This window comes from Biomphalaria glabrata, chromosome 1 (genome assembly GCF_947242115.1).
Source record: "Biomphalaria glabrata chromosome 1, xgBioGlab47.1, whole genome shotgun sequence".
Classification (NCBI taxonomy): domain Eukaryota; kingdom Metazoa; phylum Mollusca; class Gastropoda; family Planorbidae; genus Biomphalaria; species Biomphalaria glabrata.
This window is the reverse complement of record NC_074711.1, coordinates 1,462,855-1,484,418: the sequence shown is the minus strand read 5'-3', so window position 1 is coordinate 1,484,418 and position 21,564 is coordinate 1,462,855. Positions and strand designations below refer to the sequence as shown.

The 21,564-nt window shown below is 35.2% G+C and overlaps 2 protein-coding genes across 7 annotated transcripts in view; one reads left to right on the top strand and one right to left on the bottom strand.

The window, feature by feature from the left end:
- LOC106050963 (solute carrier family 12 member 2-like) overlaps positions 1-13,609 on the top strand; it is a 105,978-nt gene extending 92,369 nt beyond the window's left edge. The window contains exons 11-25 of the mRNA XM_056042894.1: positions 386-509; positions 2,007-2,108; positions 2,933-3,088; positions 3,457-3,556; positions 4,232-4,343; positions 4,638-4,772; positions 5,058-5,164; positions 5,398-5,504; positions 5,618-5,826; positions 6,191-6,266; positions 7,117-7,231; positions 7,597-7,683; positions 8,482-8,599; positions 8,865-8,932; positions 9,390-13,609. Coding sequence (XP_055898869.1) covers positions 386-509; positions 2,007-2,108; positions 2,933-3,088; positions 3,457-3,556; positions 4,232-4,343; positions 4,638-4,772; positions 5,058-5,164; positions 5,398-5,504; positions 5,618-5,826; positions 6,191-6,266; positions 7,117-7,231; positions 7,597-7,683; positions 8,482-8,599; positions 8,865-8,932; positions 9,390-9,525 — 1,752 coding nt within the window. The 3' untranslated portion in view covers positions 9,526-13,609. The remainder of the gene's footprint in view (positions 1-385; positions 510-2,006; positions 2,109-2,932; positions 3,089-3,456; positions 3,557-4,231; positions 4,344-4,637; positions 4,773-5,057; positions 5,165-5,397; positions 5,505-5,617; positions 5,827-6,190; positions 6,267-7,116; positions 7,232-7,596; positions 7,684-8,481; positions 8,600-8,864; positions 8,933-9,389) is intronic.
- Positions 13,610-15,618: 2,009 nt separating this feature from the next.
- LOC106051019 (ras GTPase-activating-like protein IQGAP1) overlaps positions 15,619-21,564 on the bottom strand; it is a 52,228-nt gene continuing 46,282 nt past the window's right edge. For all 6 annotated transcript variants that reach the window (XM_056042796.1, XM_056042442.1, XM_056042645.1 and 3 more), the window contains exons 34-41: positions 20,808-20,940; positions 19,687-19,931; positions 19,149-19,352; positions 17,143-17,257; positions 16,838-17,004; positions 16,537-16,659; positions 16,338-16,446; positions 15,619-15,796 (exon numbers count right to left, since the gene is read on the bottom strand). In XM_056042796.1, coding sequence (XP_055898771.1) covers positions 15,668-15,796; positions 16,338-16,446; positions 16,537-16,659; positions 16,838-17,004; positions 17,143-17,257; positions 19,149-19,352; positions 19,687-19,931; positions 20,808-20,940 — 1,225 coding nt within the window. In that variant the 3' untranslated portion in view covers positions 15,619-15,667. The remainder of the gene's footprint in view (positions 15,797-16,337; positions 16,447-16,536; positions 16,660-16,837; positions 17,005-17,142; positions 17,258-19,148; positions 19,353-19,686; positions 19,932-20,807; positions 20,941-21,564) is intronic.

Sequence of the window (21,564 nt, the reverse complement as noted above, 5' to 3'; positions counted from 1 at the left end):
GTAGACTCTGCTAATTTCAGGTATTGGTGAACTCTACCACTTTAAGTTCCCAGTAGCATTATTGAACTCTGCAATTTCAGGTTCCCAGTAACAATGGTGAACTCTTCAGTTTTAGGTTCCCAGTAGCATTGGTGATGTCATTTGATGATGTTATGTGGTATTTCTGTAATAAAGTTCATCAACAACAGCTACATAAGTTTCATAATGACCTTTCACATGTTAATAAAACTTATTGGCTACATAAGTTTCATAATGACCTTTCACATGTTAATAAAACTTATTGGCTACATAAGTTTCATAATGACCTTTCACATGTTAATAAAACTTATTGCCTTCAGTTTGTTATGACATGAAAGAACACGGACACGTCAATCTTATTTTGCAGGCTCTATGCAAAGACAAAATTTTTCCTTTCCTGGGATACTTTGGAGTTGGCTACGGTGCTAATGATAATCCTAGAAGAGCTTTCATCTTATGTTTTGTGATTGGTTTTGCCTTTCAGTTAATGGGTAAGTCATCACTTCACATTGTTGGCGTCTGGACCTGACACTCAAGAACCCTAGACAAGAAGGGAAAAAAAACACATCTGTTTTACATGTTTCGGTTGTTCCTTCAGAGTTGAAGATAGTTTACTTTCTAGTCCAAACCTCCCCGCAGGAGGATGGGGGATGGGAGCTAAAAGCATGAAATAGCACTAAACAAAAACAATTGGTAAAAAATATTTCTAATCACACAGATTTATTATTGCTAGTGTAGATCTATTACAAATTTAATTACATGACTGATCCAAACTAATTGATACAACTACACTTAATATAAGCTTTTTTAAAAAGAATATTTGTTAGTATTTTATTGTTTATGCTTAAAACTAATTTGTAAAATATTTGTTGTAAAATGTTTTACATGTTTCGAATGTTCCTTCAGAAGATAATTACTTCCTAGTCTAAACCTCCCGCAGGACGACGGGGGATAGGGGCGGGCAGGGTTTTAACCCGGAACCATCGATAAATCTGAACGACAGTCCAGCGCGCAAACCGCACGACCAGGCAGCCATCCATTTTCTTTTAAAAGTTATTCTATTTCTGAGCGTAAAGACAAATGATTTAACACATGTATGAATAAACACACATGCTGAACACACACAAAACATGCCATGTGTTGTAGAAGTCAGCACATTCTCTGTGTTCTATGTAAGCCTTGTCTTCTGTACTGTAGTACTATAATGTTAAGAAATTTGCTGATCTTGCAAGACTTTATAAGGTCACATTAACAAGGATGGCTGCTGGTCATGTGGCATGCACTCTGGACTGGTTTGGTGGTCCCAGGTTCAAACCCTGCCTGCAGCCAACCCCCCTCATCCTGTGAGAATTGGGCTTGGATGTAATTATCTTCAGAATCTAAAGGAACATCCGAAATGTACAAAATTGAACATTCTATGTACCTTTTGAACCAGCAAACATTTGTGGCTGAGAGGTTTTGTAACTTCATAAGTCTAATGGTTTGAGATCTGGATGCCAGGATTCAGATTGCTGGCCTCCTGCCTATCAGTGTCACCTTGCGCTGGTTTTGAATGGAATCATATTTTTGGTGATAAAGAAGCATTGTTTGGGGACTCAATTTTCTGTTAGTTGTATAAGATACATAGCATGGGCAAAAATTTTCTGTTTACTTGTATGGGCAAAAATTTTCTGTTTACTTAAATCAGGCACGACATGGCCTCAATTGTGGTGATGTGCCAAAAACCCAAAATATGAAATGTCATGTTAACTTAAATCAAATGGTAGGTTTGACAGAGTGGTCAACTACTTGACTGTTGCACTGAGGAGTTCAAGCTCAACTCCTGATGGAATATTTTAAATTTGACCTTGAGCTGAAGGGAAACTTGTTACTCTATACCTTGATACTACATTGATCAGAGTGTAGATGCACATACTATTGTTGTACGGGTATAGGGTTATTAAATAAAAATGATATTAACTTTGTATGTTGTTTTTTTTCCTCCTCAGCTGACCTAGATAGAATTGCTCCTCTTATCTCAAATTTTTTCCTCATGTCCTATGCACTCATCAACTTTTCATGTTTTGATGCTTCAATAGCCAACTCACCTGGTAAGTTATAGGTTTATTCTTTGGTGTTATTTTTAAATGCCTAGGTTTTTAGTTGTTTTTACAAAGCTTATATCAACTGGCTCTGTCTGTCTGGTCAAAAGTTTGTACACGTTATTTTTCCCACACTCATCAATCTGGGATCAAACTGAAATCGTGCACAATTATTTCTTTTACCAGACAACACAAGAATAAAAAATGATTTACCAATTCGTTATTTAACTATTGGTAATTAATTAGTTTGTTTGGTATCTCGAACAAGGAAAAGAAATTTTACTTGACTGATAATGTGGTTATAAGCTCAATTAGTCCCCTTTAGTGTTTGTAGAAAGAAAAGTTTGTAAATAACTATAAAACCTTTTTTTATAAGCAGCTCCCGGGCACTGTGGTTACAGTATTGGCTTGAGGAGGCCTTAGCCCTTGATTTGTAATTCAGGTTGCTCACGTTATTTTAAATAATAAATACACTTTAAAAGGGATCACCCGGAGACCCCCTTCTTTCTCCCCCCACCCCTTTCCAACTGGTCCATACAAGTGATATGATCATAGCGTATTGAGAAAGCTAAAAGCATGAAATAGCACTAAACAAAAACAATTGGTAAAAATATTTCTAATCACACAGATTTATTATTGTTAGTGTAGATCTATTTCAAATTTAATTACATGACTGATCCAAACTAATTGATACAACTACACTTAATAAAAGCTTTTTTAAAAAGAGTATTTGTTAGTATTTTGCTGTTTATGCTTAAAACTAATTTGAATACAAGTTTTTATGTGAGAAATCTGGATAGTTTGCAACATGTTATTGTTTGTTCATTTGACAGGTTGGCGTCCATCCTTTAGATTCTACAGTAAGTGGCTAAGTTTGGGTGGAGCTCTCCTTTGTGTTGGGGTCATGTTTATCATAGAGTGGTATACAGCACTCATCACTTTTGGTTGTGTGGCGGCCATGTTTTTGTATGTGCATCATCGTAAGCCAGGTAAGGAAATCACAAAGTCAGTGTTTGCACACGTTTAAGTTAAGAGTCATGTGATCTTTAGAGTCCTCATTGCAATACAATTCTGTATTAACCATAAACACCTGATGCAGTACAGTGAAGGAGAAAATTATCAATAGATTGTTGTTGTTTTTTTTGTAATATTTGTAACAGTAGAAATTTATTCTATTCTAAAGCTGTTAAAATTATACATTGTTCTGGGTTTTAATTGTTCTTGTTTTGTAGCAACAAGTTTTACATTTTGACTTTTTCCAAAAAACTAGAAAAAAAAGTTTAATTATTTTAATCTACTGTATTTTTTTTTTATCACATGGCCTTGAATTCCTAACATTACTTCTATCTTCTACTAGATGTCAACTGGGGCTCCTCAACTCAGGCTCATGTTTATAGAAGTTTGTTACAGTCTGCCTTGAAACTTGTCAGGATAGGGACTCATGTCAAGAACTTTAGGTAAGATGACCTTGACCTGATTGCTCACACAGGTACATAGTCTCTGTTGGGTCACAGGTGCTCTGCTTCTTTCCTTTGGTACAAAAGTGACAAAGTTGCTTTGATTCAATTCTGATCTTTTCTGAGCTCAAAGAATTTTTGTTTTAAATGTATCCAAAAATTGATCTTATGTTATGCATCGCAAGAGCTCCATTTGAAAAGAAAAAAATTATTTTTTTATTATTATTATTATTATTTTTTTAGTTTTTGGATGTAATTTAACAAAACAAATGCAACAAACATCCGTACACTAGTAGCCACTGGGAGTTCAAGACAAGGGAGATAACTTTCATGAAGTACAGCAGAGTAACTCCAAAACAAATTTGAATGTTATAATGACATGGTTCTGAATCCAACACAATCTAGAATCAAATATTTTATTTCAAGGATGGAATTTATTGAATGATTGGAAAAAAGTGGGGGGGGGGGGGGGGTTACAGTTAGTTTGTATATAGTTTAATGGTATATTAAAAAATGTACACAACAAATCTTTGGATTGGTTCAAATAGTTCCCTCTTTCTTCTAGGGTTGCAATTCTCTATTGTGTCGTTGTTGTTTTTTGTCTTCTTGTGCTTTGTCCTGAGATTTGATGTGACGTCAAATGACCTACTAACTTGATGTCTGTCTGTTCTCAAGGCCACAGGTGCTAGTTTTGTCTGGTGAACCAGAGGCTCGCCCCACGCTGGTAGATTTCTGCACCCACATCACCAAGAAGATGGGTTTGATGGTTTGCGGGAATGTCATCATTGTAAGTCTTCAGGAACTGTTAGAACTAGGAGCCTGAATCATTTTGTTTTGTAACATTCCTTAGTACATTTGTGTCTTTTCATCCTAAAAGAGTTCATCTCAATAACTTCACTGAAAAGTGATTTTTAAAAAAAGATAACTTTGCTGCCAACCATATTTAGAACTAGATTTTGAAATGTATTTTGACTTTGTAGCACTACACATGTATTGGTCATGTTTCTTGCATTTTTTCATAGGTCTTGTTTCTTGTATGAGTCATGTGTCACATTGTTATGCATTTCATGTTTGTGTCCAGGGTAAACAAGGGGACAATCTGCGCAAGATACTTTCCGACGCTCCCTACCAGTATTTCTTCCGCAGGCACATTCGATCTTTTTATTCTGTTGCAACAGCCTCAACGTTTCAGCTTGGTGCCCAGGCACTCATGCAGGTAACTTGGATGTGTGTGTGTTTTTTTTTTGTTTTTTTTTTGCTTTGAAACAAAGGGAGTGTACTCAAACTGTTCGAAAAAGATAAACGTTTATGGTAAATAATCCTACATGATGGGTTGTGTTTCCTTTAGTTTCCACTGGTTGAGGGTCAACCCATGGTAGATGTAAAAATTAATTACTGGATTACTCTCTGAATTTTTGTTTTAAATTGAAATGTAACATTATTGTAACATTATTTGATGTTGTGTCAATATCACAATCTTTTTTTTTTCTTTTGGTTTCAGAATGTTGGGATTGGAAAATTCCGTCCAAACTTATTAATTCTTGGTTTTAAGTCTAATTGGCAAGTTGACAATCCAGAAAATGTCCAGCAGTATTTGGAAGTGATTCAGTAAGCTTACCTGGCCATTTTATTGAACACTGTACTTGTACAATAGACAACTCTTAGTCATGCTATATAAACATGGCTAATCAGCAATTTAATAAAGTTTGTTTTGTCTGTAAGATAAATAGCACACTTTGAATATGAGCAGACTGAGTCTCTAAACTGAACAAGTGAATTCATTTCAATTCCCATACACAGAAAATGAGTTGTGAAATATTTTTGTTTTTTGTTTCTGTCAGTGATGCCTTTGACCTGAGACTTGGTGTAGGAATTCTTCGAGTCAAGGAAGGTTTTGGTCTTGACATAGAAACAAATTTGTCCATGTTTCATCAAGATCCTGAAGAAGGTATGTATTCACTGTAACCTCATTTAGATTGAGAAGACTTCATAGTTGAAAAGTTTTGTTATTGTTTTGTGTACAATTATTCTGGAGCGTATTAAAGCTTTTGTTCCCTCTAGATCAAAGTGATGATGAAACTCCCCAAGGATCCCCCTCAGAGGTCGCTGGCAACCAGGACGAATCTACCGCAGCTAAGCAACAGAGCAATGGCCAGTCTGTGGAAGTTGAAGAGAGCAGCAGAACCCATGATCATGACGATGAACTAGGTCGAGGGGAAGGTCCAGATCCATTGATCAATCCTCTCTTATTGGCGAAGTTGAACACACAGGTATCTGGCTTCTTCTAGCCAAGTTTTAGCTGCTAAGTTTTGCAGTTCCTATCATTTTTTTTTAAATACTTCCAGATCATTTGTACAAATATTCTAGAGTAGCAATGATTAGAATGTATCTTTCAACCAATCAAAGAAGGCTTGATGAAGCAAAACATGGCACACCGCCCTCCACCCATTTAACATGACATAGCTTATATAAATAAAAATTATTTAATAATGCTATAATACTAATAACCTTAGAATGTATTACCTAACTAGAATATCTACAATAATTATTTTTTTTGCGCCCCCCCCCCCCCTATCGAGGCTAGGAATCAATTTTTTCTAACATCACATTGTCTTTGAATCACTTTCTCTGCAGGTTTTAAAAACTATGAACATATTTCGTAACAAAGAGAAAGGAACTATTGACGTCTGGTGGCTTTTTGATGATGGAGGTAAAAATTGTAACTGCTAGAAGTTGTGGTTGTAAGTTGTAAGTTGCTAGGTGGTGACTTTTAAAAATGTCGGGTTGACCTCTGGGCTTAAAGTTTCTTTATAAATGGAACTCAATTTTTACTTGACTCGTTTCCACCTTGACCTTCCCTTTGTTATTCTTCATTAAATTTTTTTTTTTTTTTTGGGCACTAATGAACTTTGAGGGCTGGTGGCTCAGGAGTAAAGCACTTGGCTTCTAAACTAAGGGGTCTGAAATTATGAGCTACAGGATTTTTAGGACGCTGAGTCCCCCAAAACTCTAGTGGGTCCCTGACATTGATTGGGGAACATACAGGCGGCTGGTTATTGTGCTGGCCACATGACACCTTAATAATCCGTGGACCCTAGAACTTGATGACCTTTACATCATCTGCCCTATAGGTGGTACTTTCTGAAAGGGGAACTTACTTTACTAAATAAACAATTTCAGTTGTATAAAAGTCCTTGGTCTCTTGATACTAGTTACTTTACAATAGAGCCTAGAGACACACAGAAAGTGATTGTAGTAGAAATTAGGAACATAGTGGTACTGGGTATAGGTATTTGTGTTTTTCTAGGGGTTTTTTTTTGGTTTCTTAAAAGTTCTTAGAGTTCACTGTTTAAGACTGTCATAGTTGATAACATTTTTGTGTCAAGCCACTTTTTTGGATGTTACTGCAATACCCATAGGTCACAAGATCTAATTTTGAATACAAAGTAAAGTTGTAGCAGTAACTTTAACTTAACAATTCAGAACATTGAGGAAAGTTTGAGAAGAATGTATTAGTTGTCTCAGACCTCAATGACTTAATTGATTGCACTTTCTGGCAGGTCTGACTTTGTTATTACCCTACATTCTAACCACTAAACCTTACTGGAGAAACTGTCGACTTCGTGTGTTTGCAGCTGGCACCAGACGAGGGGACTTGGGATATGAACAGAGACAGTGAGTAGCTGTTTAAATTAAATCTCTTCTGGTCAAGCTGCATTATTTCTCAGCCTTTGAGGTATTTGTCGATAAAGTAAAAAAGAAAACTATAAAATGTAACTATTCTTTATATTTATACAAATCTAGAAATATAATTTTATCAAGACTATAAAATATAACTATTCTTTATATTTATAAAAATCTAGAAATATAATTTTATCAAGACTATAAAATATAACTATTCTTTATATTTATAAAAATCTAGAAATATAATTTTATCAAGACTATAAAATATAACTATTCTTTATATTTATAAAAATCTAGAAATATAATTTTATCAAGACTCTTTAGTTTATCACTTTTGTTTTGTATGTATCCTACAGATTGGCGACATTGCTGGCCAAGTTTAGAATCGACTGTAAGGATATGACTGTGTTACCTGAAATCAACAAGAAGCCAAGTGAAGAAAGGTGAGACCAGTTACCTACTTTCTAATCATCACAGCCAAGCAACTGTAGTCTTACACAGATGTGGTCTTACACATATGTAGTTTTACCACAGATGTAGTTTTACCACAGATGTAGTTTTACCATAGAAGTAGTTTTACCACAAGTGCGGTCATAAGTGGAAGTAGTTTTATTATTATTATAGCTTTTATATAGCGCTACTTTGATGCTTATAGCATGCTCAGAGCGCTTTTGGTCCAATCTCATTTGTGGACCGGTGGGGGGGAGGGGGTATCTAGGAGTTGGTTTTCCGTGCTGCCTTTAGGCGCTCAGTAAACACAACTCTGCCCGAGTCGGGTGTCGAACCTCGAGCCCCCTTCTAGGTAGTCAAGCCAAGCCAAGTTCAAGCGCACTTGGCCTCTCGACCACGCTTACGCAAGTGTATTTATACACATCTGTAGTCAGCACACATCTGTAGTCAGCACACATCTGTAGTCAGCACACAACATTTTTAGGGTTTACTTCTTATTCTTCTATCATTCCTGATGTTCTTCTGTCTTCCTGATAAATTTTAATCTTTTGGGACTTTCAAAGAATTGAACCACACAATTCAATGTAAACAACTAGAATTACTAGCAGATCAGTTAAAAGTTTAATGTCTAGAAATGTTTCTGTAACTAAGAAGTCTGTCTACATCACAACAGAATCAACTAAGTAGCTAAGAAAAATGGAATGGAACAATCTATCAAGTTTGAGTTAGGTCAGTTTAGTGGTTGGGATGGCAACTTGAAATCTGTCTGACATGAACTTTGATTTCCCCAGTGTAAGGCTGTTTAATTCTTACCTGGCCAACTGGAAGCTAGACCCACACAAAGGTGAAACCAAGACAAAATTCCCCTGGAAAACAACAGACGATGAGTTGGAATTATTGAAAGAGAAGGTGAGTAGATGAAAGCTAAATAAGTGTTTTCAATGCCACAAGGGAATATCAAACCTAAATATATAATAATGGCAATGTTTTTGATTCCAAAGATTAAGTATGAATGCAGTGTTTCACTTGGCTACAGAAGCCCATTTATGACCTTTTTGTTTTACGTCTGATGTACCAAATGTCAATATATGCTCAAATGTATGTTCCAAATGTCTACATAAATGAGCTGTCACATAATTTTATATTCTTATGTATTTTCTGTTTCATTATTTAGACTCAAAGACAAATCCGCCTGAGAGAACTTCTGCTAGAAAGATCCAAAGATGCAGCTCTGATAGTCATGTGAGTCCATCAACCTGTTCCCTTGATTCTAGTTCTCAATTAGAACTGATAGTCTAGTTCAGTCAGTTGAGACCTGATAGACTAGTTTAATTAGTTTAGAACTGATAGTCTAGTTCAGTCAGTTGAGACCTGATAGACTAGTTTAATTAGTTTAGAACTGATAGACTAGTTGAATTAGTTTAGAACTGATAGTCTAGTTCAGTTAGTTGAGACCTGATAGACTTGTTGAATTAGTTTAGAACTGATAGTCTAGTTCAGTTAGTTGAGACCTGATAGACTAGTTGAATTAGTTTAGAACTGATAGTCTAGTAGAACTGATAGTCTAAATCAATTAGTTTATAACTGAGTCTAGTTTAATTAGTTTTGAACTGATAGTCTAGTAGAACTGATAGTCTAGTTCAATTAGTTTTCAACTGAGCCTATTTACTTAATGAATTGCTCTCTCTCTCTCTAACAGGACTCTGCCTATGCCTCGTAAGAGCACCTGTCCTGCAGGACTCTACATGTGCTGGATTGACACCTTGACAAGAGACATGCCACCAATACTTCTTGTCCGAGGCAACCAAGAGAGCGTCCTGACATTCTACTCCTAAATACAGGCATCATTCTTCTGTCGCCTGTTAACATCTTTAGTAAGCTGCACATGTAGACAGATGTCAAGAACAGAGACAAGTTTGTGTTGTAGAAATGAGTACACGGTCAAGGTCTCTAGTCAATACTCTTGTTGTCTTGTTATGTCTTGCTATCTATTTATTTATTTCTAAAGTCCAAAGTGATCCTGAATTCCATGAGGGACACTCTTGCTTGTATTCACTCTGTCCACTCTGCAAACTTTCATGTTCCTCTTTTTATATGTAGAAGTTAATCCATACCAGAGTCTATTGTCTTGAATAGCATACAGTCCACAGTAATTATAGCAAAGAAAAATATCAAGGTTTAGCTTGATCCTTCTTTGTCTAAACGCTTGATAAACTAGTATCATCATATGTCTAAATCAATTTACAAAAATGTTTGGGCCCACCAAAAGAACATTAGACTTCATAGAGAAATGTTTCTTATATATTTAAACCAATTTCTAATACAGCCGTGTCAGAGCTGAGAGGCCATATATAGACTGAGGGTCTATGTTGGGGCAGTGGTTTGGAGTAGAAATTTAAAATTAAACCCAATGTTCTAGATGAAGTCAAAAGACAAGAAAATTGGCCTGTGGACTTTTTGGGGCCAACGTTTATAGTGTTTGTTTTTGTGTGTGTATTTGAAAAGATTTGATGTGGTTAGTGCTAGCACTGGGGCCTTATTGAATTGTGTATTGTCCATAGACATCTATTGACTTGATTCCATTTGTTGATATACATCTCTGGTTGGTGTCCTAAAGCAATGCTTTGATTTCATACTGCCTCATACATTTACGTATACTTGTCTTTGATCTGTTCTTGTTTTAATGGGCAGAAATGTTGGCCTTGAACTAAAGTAACATTTCTTTTGGAAAAGTGACAGGGTAGAAGTGTTTCTATTTTTATAGAAAAAAATTCAGCAATTTGATAGTAATATTTTTTTTGGTGTCAGATGTTGATGTAATTTTTTGGTCAGCTTTTTTTTTTTTTTTTTTTTTAGTTTTTGTTGTTGATCTTTTGTTCAAGGTCATTGCATTAGTTTCCGTGTTCAGGTCAATGTTAGACCATGACTCCATGTGTTGTATAGACTAATTCACCATGACTCCAAGTTTTGAATATATTAATTGACCATGACTCCATGTTTTGAGTGGATTAATTTACCATGACTCCATATGTTGTTTAGACTTATGGATCATGTTTCTATGTCTTCTTTAGACTAATTAACTGTGACTCAATGTTTTGTATAGACTAATTGACTGTGACTTCATGTGTTGTATAGACTAATTGACTGTGACTCTGTGTATTGTATAGACTAATTGACTGTGGCTCTGTGTATTGTATAGACTAATTGACAGTGACTCTGTGTATTGTATAGGCTAATTGACAGTGACTCTGTGTATTGTATAGACTAATTGACAGTGACTCTGTGTATTGTATAGACTAATTGACAGTGACTCTGTGTATTGTATAGACTAATTGACTGTGGCTCTGTGTATTGTATAGACTAATTGACAGTGACTCTGTGTATTGTATAGACTAATTGACAGTGACTCTGTGTATTGTATAGGCTAATTGACAGTGACTCTGTGTATTGTATAGGCTAATTGACAGTGACTCTGTGTATTGTATGGACTAATTGACAGTGACTCTGTGTATTATTGTATGGACTAATTGACTGTGACTCGATTATGTTTTAAAGACTGATTTATTTCTTGTATTTCAATTTGTGATATTACAAAACAAAAGATTATTATCAAAGGGACTTCATTCTTTACACAATTTATACCAAATTTTTTATTTTCTGTGACAATTTTTGTTTCCCCTGACAAGATTTTATTCATTTAAATTGTCCTGAAAATTTTTTTGTTTGTTTTAGCTTTTTAAAAGAATTTTTACAAAACCATTGAATTTATTTTAAGATAAACTTTGATCAGCTAAAAAGTATTTTGACTAAGGGTTTTAAGTTTTTTTCCACTGGCTGCATTGAATTTTCAATTGTTTATATTTTTACACAAAATTCTCAGAGGTTTGAAGAAACCAGTTAGCTGGTTGATCTGTTGACTAAAACTAATGCATTTGTTTAAAAAGTTAATCATTTGTTACTAATGTAAATATTTACTGTTTATGAATCTCTTCATCAAATTGTTGTTTTTTGTGTCTAGTCAAATGGCTAATTGTAGAGTCTCTGTTTAATGGGACATATTGTTGACTTTAGGTGAGCCTGGTTCTTATTTTTATTTAGCTGAAAAGTGTTTGGTTTGTATTTTTTTTTGTCAGCGCCAGGTGTTTTTTTTAAAGCAAAATCATTTTCAATATTTTGTATAATTCAAGCGGCACCTTGATTATTCATATGTTAAAATTCTATCAATTAAAACAGAAAATTAATGACACAATGTATTATTACCAGAGACATTTGGTAAAAATTTATAGGCCCTGTGTAGAGCCAAAAACACCGAGAACTCATTTTAGTATCTTAAAAATTCACTTCATTTTGTTAGTCACATTCTGTATGTGTGTATGTATGTTATGCATACAAGTATTCTGTAGAATGCTGTATATAGCACTGGCCTATGTAGTTGACTGTATTCTCCAAGTAATCCAGTACATGTGTACACACATTTTGTTGTAAGTATTATTTCATTAGTTGATATTTTATTTTTTTCAGTATTGCAGAATCTCACTGACCTACGTGAAATATTTACAAATTGAGTAATTATTTTAAAAAACTGGATCCTAGCATGCATGTATCAACTAAGTGGATTTCAACTAGATTCAAATTTAATGAGGAAAAAAAAATCAATTAGGCTTGTTTCTTATACATAATAGATCTTTTTTTTTTATTAACTGACAAAATAAAGGAGAACTAAAGGGACATGACTACAGGGAAAGTCCTTTGATGTTTAGTTTTTGATTTAAAAGGTAGCACCAACTATCTGACTCTCCATTCTGCTAAGTGTTCAACATTTGTTTTGTTGAATTTTTGTTTTAGAATTTCACATTTTTTATTGAACAAATTGTTGTCAAACTTTTCTTTCAAATCTGCCATGACCATTTAGCTGCCAAATGATTGTAGCCATTGGAGAGATTGGTAGCTACAGATAGCACTTGTTTTGTTTACTTTGGCCAGCATAAGTTGTCTTTCCTTCTGCATTTATATTGATTTTGACTATCAATACTACTAGATCTACATTAAAACAATAAGCTACTGGTTGTATTGAACCAGAGTCTAGAACGTCAAATTAGGAGCAAATATTTATTTGCTGTGTCACAAATAGTTGGACTTATTTTTTGTAAGAAAAAAACATTTGGCTCTTAAACTCATTTCAGATTTGTCCAACTTGATGCAGCCCTGTAATTTATTGTTGCTATTGGTGTAGACTAAAGCCTACCTTGCTAGTGAAACTCTTTGTCTAACACTATCAAGTCTGTTACTCTACATGACATTGAGATTCTTTGACATGCAGCCCTCCATCCAAAACATTTTCTCCTGTATATGGAAAAACTTGTTTGTCTTCTATGTCCACAACCAACACATTTGTGTCCAAGAGAATCAATTTTGTTTTCATCCATCAGTCTTAGTACATGACTGAAGCTCAGAAGTAGTTATCAATGTTGAGACTTTGAAGTCACCATTGCAACAGTTACTATAGTGATCTACACCTGAAATAAAGTTGACACCCCCCCCCACCCCCCCTCACTTTGGTCATCAAAGAAAATGTCTGTTTCAAGTATCCACCATGTTTGTTTGTGCTGTCAGGTCTGCTGGGACTTCCTCAGCTGGAGCTTGTATCATTTTATAGTCATTCCAAAATGTTTAGGCAATCATGATTGATAGTTTTCCTTGTATTTTATTCATGATTGTTTATAGAATTTAGTTTAAATGTGTTTATACTATTTATGTGTGCTATTATAATTGAAACAAATAATTAAACACAACAAATGTCTTCATTTGGTTGTCAGTGAGCCAACTTTTTCCTGTCTAATAGCAAGATCAAGACGTAGACCAAATATTGTTTCATTGTTATCATGAACAAAAGAATAAAAAAAATATTTTACTTTTTAAGGTTGGCTTTTTTTTTTTTTTTTTCTTTCAATGTCAGTTAAACAAAAAAAATATTAGAGGTATTATTTGGAATTCAAAGACAAAACTTCTAAGATGGAATTTCCAATCGCACCTTAACTCTTTCTCTCATAACTGACGATACCTGAGATGAACTCCTATTGAAAAATCAGAGCAGGAAGGACTAGTCCTCCCGTAGTGCTCTGGCGAGAAACTTAGCCATCCGGCGTAGTGCCTCATAGCTACCATACAAGTCAAGTGACTGCACAGGCAAGTCCCCCCTTAGCTCGCGGAGCTGGGGACAATCGTACAAGACATGCGACACTGTTTCGACGCTCTCTCCACAGTGACGGCATCGGGAGTCAAAGTTCGTGCGGAACCGGGCAAAGTATGCCCCAATAGGACAGTGTTCCGTCCTGCACTGTGCAACTATTGTCTGCTCTGACCTCCTCAGTCGCCACCATGGATTGTCATGATCTGGGTGATGCATGCGCTGCCAGACACCACGTGCTCTGTCGGATTCCTCCCAGGACTTTAACCACTTCTCATTCATGAATGCTCGGATTTGTACCGTTGCTTGTATGTGCTTGGTGCTTCGAGGTGTGTGGCGATACCAGCGTCGATTCCACCGGAATGTGGTAAATAATTACGGAGAGAAACAGTTAAGCCACAAAAGTTTTGAGAAACATACTGTAGCTAGCATCTAATACCTCTGTCTATACAAGTCCCTTGATGTGTGATCAATTTTGTTTCTTCTGAATTATTGAATCAACCAAAAAAAAAAAAATTATTTGAAATGCTCAAAACTTGTTCCCACTGCTGAACTAAATAAATGAAGGGAAAACTTGTCAAGTTGGTGAGAGATTTATTTGGTCCTGTAATGACAACAAAACAATAGATGGCATCACAAATGAATGACAGCAGTTAATATTTGTTGAAAGTGGCCTAGAGAGAAACATCAAGTTCACTAACAAAGTCACACACAAAGTTCAAGGCTGCCATCTGCTCAAAACTCCAGTCCATCATCTGTGTGTCTAAGTAAAATGTCACTTGACTATATACAAAACAGTGTAGGCTTTTAAAAAAAAAATGGCTGCCCAATAGATTAGGTTTCGTATAGACTACATTATGCATAAAAATAAAATATGGTAGACATCCATCATACACATATATAGAGTGAGTATATATCACACATGCATAGAGTGTCAGATCCAATCTTAATGTTAGTCAGATCTGCAAACAAAGGTGAAGACCAAGGTTACTCAAGAAAACAGGTTTACTAATATATATATACACAAACTAATATTTACACACATATTCAGCAGACTTGATTTTTAAGGCTCGTTTATCAATCTGATCAATATCTACATCAGAAGCAAACTATACAACACACTAATATAAACAGTTTGACTTTCTTACAGCTTGGACACACCTAGGCACCAGGAATGTGAAAGGCAATCAACATTTTGTTTTGAAGGCTAAGGTTTAGAAGATTGTTAGGAAAAGTTCATTCAAGTCAATTACAGTAATGACTTCAAAATAACATTTGATTCCTAATCCCGTCAACTAACTGCTGTCAACAGAACTTAAGTGACTAAGTGTTAAGTTTTTGTTTTTGTCAACTCAAAAGTAAAGATTTTTTGTCCTTTCAACGCAACAGAAAGATTGACTTCCCCGTTTGGATATTTACAATGTTGAGTTACGAACTTGGTCATTGAAATCTAATAGAAATCAAATTTATTTTTATTTACTAACTCACTTTTTGTTTTGAATCACTCACATTTCAATCAATGAAAATGTACAACTCCAGCTTATATAAAAATATGTATCTACTTTTCAACTCACTCACACACACACACTAAGTGCAGTCATCTAATTCTTCAATGTTTCTGTCCCAGCAGCTGATGACTTCACTAAAACAACAAACCTTGTCCATGAGTTTCTTCTGTTTATGAAATTGAGAAAGAAAATAAAAGCACCAGACAAATAATATCAATTACAATTTGGTCTGATTGTCTTTTTTTTTGGCCCCTTGCAAGAAAAATTTCGGCAGAAGAATTTTTATTTTTTCCCAAGCTGTCGTCCATAAAATTTACGATTCAGAAGGAAAATGAGAAGATTGACATTAATTTTTGCTTTGTTGAACATTTTCATGACAGCGACACCTTCATACTGGAGTTGAAGTAGATCCTGAGGGAGAGAGTTACATTTGGTGAGAGTGGTCAAAGGTCATGGTAGTTGTCAAAACAAAACAAAAAAACAAATGTATAATAAATATTTCTCAAGTTTGTTCAGGGATAACAGTACACTGGTCATCTTATTTACCTAAAATACTAACTGGTCATCTTATTTACCTGAAATACTAACTGGTCATCTTATTTACCTGAAATACTAACTGGTCATCTTATTTACCTGAAATACTAACTGGTCATCGTATTTACCTGAAATACTAACTGGTCATCTTATTTACCTGAAATACTAACTGGTCATCTTATTTACCTGAAATACTAACTGGTCATCTTATTTACCTGAAATACTAACTGGTCATCTTATTTACCTGAAATACTAACTGGTCATCTTATTTACCTGAAATACTAACTGGTCATCTTATTTACCTGAAATACTAACTGGTCATCTTATTTACCTGAAATACTAACTGGTCATCTTATTTACCTGAAATACTAACTGGTCATCTTATTTACCTGAAATACTAACTGGTCATCTTATTTACCTGAAATACTAACTCCACTTTGTCCATATTGACTCCCATAAACTTAGCATTCACATCAAATACACCCGGGTCATCAGTTGAGCTGATCTCAAACATCACATTCTTAAACCTTGGAGACAAAACAAGTTTTTATAGAAAACAAAACGAAAAATCAACAAAGAGAACTTTTAACCAGATGCACTAGAAACATTGAACTTACTGGTTCTGGGGCAGACCTTCAATCTCCAAAACAACTTTCTTTTCATAAAGACGAGCTGCTGTGTAGGTCACAGATCCTTTACGTTTATCATCTCGGCGGAACAAACCAGACTTACGGTTTTTCCTGAAGTGAATGAAAACATTACAAGACAATGTCAAAAGAAAGATCTATAACTCTAGAAAGATTTCATACCAAGGCTTGACCACAACTATACGTTATTGTTCAGATCTACTGTTACCCTAATACACACACATGGTCTAACAAGTCTTAAGTCTAACATGTCCAATTAAATTAGACTCACTTTGATTTACTCTGGAGATTGTCCAAACAAGTTTTAACATACTGATTGTAGTAATCAATCTGCGACTCATAAAAGGTACGCTTTTCACTTAAACTCTTGATAGTAGAGCGTAGCCTCATCAGTTCCTGTTTACGGTTGTTTCTGTAACGCCTCTGGTTGCGAATATCCTGAAGAAAATGAGCACACTATTTTGTACAATAATTCTTGACTAAGAAGCTAAACTGCACTGACCTATAAAAGGACCTGATGTCCTCCTTGAGCACTTTTCTAATTTTCTATGAATTCTAAAACGTCCTAGTAATCACCTGGACTATGGCATTGAGAAGATCCTGATACTTGTTCTGTCTGCTGACCATACCTGCTAATTCAAGGGCTTGGAGGTTGGCCTTGACCTTAGTTTTCATAACTTCTATCGGCAGCCTAGGCAACACAATCAAAACCAGATTAAATTTACGAAAAATACAAAGTTTTAAATTCATAGGTTTACAAATGGAGCAACCTTAGCAGATAGAAACCACTGATCTACCCTTGATATTACCTCAATAATCTTATCTTTAGAATACTAAGCAGGATTGATAAGCAAGAGTTGAAGGAATATGCTATGAGTTGCTTCAAGTTTCTTTGCATCAACACACTCAATCATTCTAAAGCACAACACACTCAATCAACACACTCAATCATTCTAAAGCACAACACACTCAATCATTCTAAAGCACAACACACTCAATCATATATTCTAAAGCAAAGTCTCCCTCCCTCAATCAAAGTTTAAATTCTGACTTTATCATCACTGAGCAGTAGATAGAGAAATAAAAACAGCACAAAGATATTGAAATAGTGCAAAAAAATTGGATGAGTTACAGAAGTCTAATTCTAACCAGACTTGGCAGAATTTAAGTCATTGGTTAACAGGCATGACTAGACGCAGGACACGTTGGACGTAATCATCTTTTTTGAAGTAACGTCTGTATTATATAAGATAAGAAGATAAGAAAACCAGCACAAGTTTTTCTACCAAGAAAATGTATAAAGGAGTAATCAAACAAACCAACTGTTTCTATATTTCATATATCTTTATATATAATTCTCTTCTTCCCTAATCAGGTCAGACGAGAAGTAAATGGAAAGATCACTCTTATTTCTACGGATAGTCTCCCACGAAAAAAAACAAGAGGGGGGGTGGGGGGGGCACGTTTTCACAGCTCGCTACGGATGGCTGCGCGTTGGACTGTCAAACCCTGCCCACTCCCATGCGGGAGGTTTGGACTAGGAAGTAAACTATCGTCAACTCTGAAAGAACATCCGAAACATGTAAAACATTGTACAAACACTACATAGCAGGGCCGGACTTAAGCATTGTGGGGCCCTATTCGAAACAAATTTCGCGGGGCCAAGTTTGTGTAGGGAAGCAGACAATAAGTGAAATTTAAGAGTTTGTATTAGAAAATAAATTCATCTATGCATTTTATTCATTCTTTACTACGTACAGAATTACTTTACGAGCCTTGCGTGTAGCAAAGTCATACAGTATATCATAATAATTCTGTTTCCCACATAGATCCCGCTCAATAGCAAGAATTACCAAATGTTTGAGAATTGTTGACCTCAAGTAATTCTACATTAGTTTGAAGCGCGAGAAGCTTCTTTCACCTGATTACACAATTATGGCTAATGCATAATGCCGTTTTTATTAATAGCGCGTAGGATTGACGTTTTTCATATTGAATGACACCTCAAAATGACAATTTTTTTCTATGTATTTCCATATATTTTAAGGACTTTTTCGTATATTTTGCAATTTCTGGAGATTTCCAGGAGCTCCTGGTAAATCGACAGGAGTGCGCGGGAAATCTGTTATAAGTTATAAAATGGTTTAATTTAATAATTTATACACCTTGAATTAGCGCGGGTCCCATGAAAGTGTGGATCCTTCTGTCACATAGGTTGCAGTGGCCTAAGACCGGCCCTGCAAAATAGCGGCGTATGCTATGCCGCGGGTCGACTAGTATTTTATATTTTAAAAAGTAAAACTTAAATCTAAAATAAGACTTTTGAGTTAATGAAACACTCCACACAAAACACAATGGCAGAACACAATCACATATTTGTTTGGTAGGGAGAATGTACCAATGAACAAAGTCATTAGCTCGATATAAATTTCTAATTAAAAAGAATAACTAGATAAGCAAACACAATTTATGGTGGGTTTTTTTTAGGAATCATTTAAGTCCATATTAAGATTTTTAATTCTTAAATGTTTTCTAAGCTATCAGTGCAGGAGTTGATTGCCTGGTTAACTTAATGCACGTACCTCGTGTCTCCCAAGATGGAGGCGTGCCTCATCAGCTTCTTTCCTTCTGTCTGAGACTGAGCCACTTTCTTGTCAATCAGATCTCTCTTCTTGACCAGAGCCTGATGCAGTTCCTCCTGCTGTTGGTTGCAGGGGGAGTCCAAGATGACCACCAGATTGTCCCCTGGTTGGCAGGCAATAACATCCACTATCATGCGCTTTGTTCTAGAAAAACACATCAACCAAATTGTTAACAGCTCAGTCAATCAAAAGTTACATTATAAAATAGAGGCCAGAAAATTACTCAACAATTCGTGCATTCGAAATACTCTTTGAGCATAGAACAATGTTGAAAGTTTTTTACTTGAACTTTTAGTTGACACTTTTTGAAACCAACTCTTCCAAGTCCATAAGGTTAAAAATAAGTCAGGAAGGTTTTTAATGATACTTTGTGTTAAATATTTTGCAACATGAAGACATTATGGATCATATTATAACATATTTGAAAACGTTTGTTAACCAAGCAAATACAAATTTAAAATTTCAAGGGTAATGCTACCTTATTAGTAATGATTTCATGTCTGCTTTGTCGTCTGTGTGATGTATATCAAACTTGTTGGACAAGGTCAAGGAGATTTCTGTTTTGGCCATTTGGGCTCTCAGGGCATCTTTGGTGGCATCATCTCCAGTCAGTTCAGTGCCCAGCAACTCATCAATGGTGGGGGCCTCCCCAAGATCCTCCAGTAACTCATGCACAGGGTCAGAGGCATCAGGTGCAATGGTTTGCTCATGGAGCAGCAAAAGCTGGGGGTCAAGAAAGGTTAAAGGTTAGGAGGGAGACTAATTACACTGTTTGAGATGATGGTTAGACTATAGAGATAGACTTGTGAATATCATCTAAGACTAAGACTGCTTTATTGATCCTTAGGGAAATGGACCTCATTCACCAATCATAAACAAACAACATTTAGCCACGTGGTGCTTTATCTCTTCTATATAATTTACGATCTCATGTTTAATTCATGATGGTTGTCACGAGACAGTTTTTTCCATTGTTTTATCAATAAGATCATGTGACTAAATGTTGTTTGTTTACGATTGGTGAATGAGGTCCATTCATTGTGATTACAAGGACTCTTTTTCTCATATAAAGACAACACAACAGAAACATTCACATAAATTGGGCTAACACAAGATGACATAAAGAAAACTAGAACAGATGCAAAATAAAGCAGTGAGATTTTATGACGAATATTTACATTTGGCTAAAGTAACACCATTAGTAAAATCAGTAAATTTAAGAAGCTTCAGGACAGATGTAAAGTAGCAATACTACTAAAACACTGAACCATAGTTTACAAAAACAAAACCTTATAATATTTTTAGAAAGACTATTCTTATACACCATGCTAGAACCAGATCATTCAAGTACTCCTTCCCTCGTTCTATAGCGTGGGTTGCCCAAACAGAAAGGTTGTTAGCCAGAGTATACTTTGATTAGGAAGAGAAAACGTTGGACAAAGAAGAAAGTCTCAACAAATCTTCCACTGCAATATTTACTTACAACTTTCCTGGACAATAAAAACTTTTTGATTTCAATACTGAGTCCAGAAAATATTTCCTAAAATTAAAAAAAAAAAAAAAAGGGCAGCTCCTCCATGCGACAAAAAAATTGCCTACCTGGTGAGTATCAACAATTTCCCCAACTGAAATATACACTACTGGTTTTGTAATCATGGTGACATCGCTGTACTGGTCAACATTAAATCTGACTTCTGGCTCTTCCACGTCACACGCTGCCAGGCAATACTTCCTGAGTCAGACCAAAACAAAACAAAATCTTCAACAGAAGCGCAAAAAAAATATGTTTTTTAGGACATTTAATTTTTTTGTCTTTGCATGTATTGGGAATTTCCCCCATAAACTTCACAATGTCAAGGACATTTAATTGTACTTCAATGTTGCCAACTAAAAAAAAAATGATCAACCAATGGAAGAGTTGAGAAAATTTGATTCTGATGCAAAAATGTTTTTAGGACATTTAATTTTTTTGTCTTTGCATGTATAGGGAATTTCCCCCATAAACTTCACAATGTCAAGGACATTTAATTGTACTTCAATGTTGCCAACTAAAAAAAAAATGATCAACCAATGGAAGAGTTGAGAAAATTTGATTCTGATGCAAAAATGTTTTTAGGACATTTAATTTTTTTGTCTTTGCATGTATAGGGAATTTCCCCCATAAACTTCACAATGTCAAGGACATTTAATTGTACTTCAATGTTGCCAACTAAAAAAAAAATGATCAACCAATGGAAGAGTTGAGAAAATTTGATTCTGATGCAAAAATGTTTTTAGGACATTTAATTTTTTTGTCTTTGCATGTATTGGGAATTTCCCCCATAAACTTCACAATGTCAAGGACATTTAATTGTAC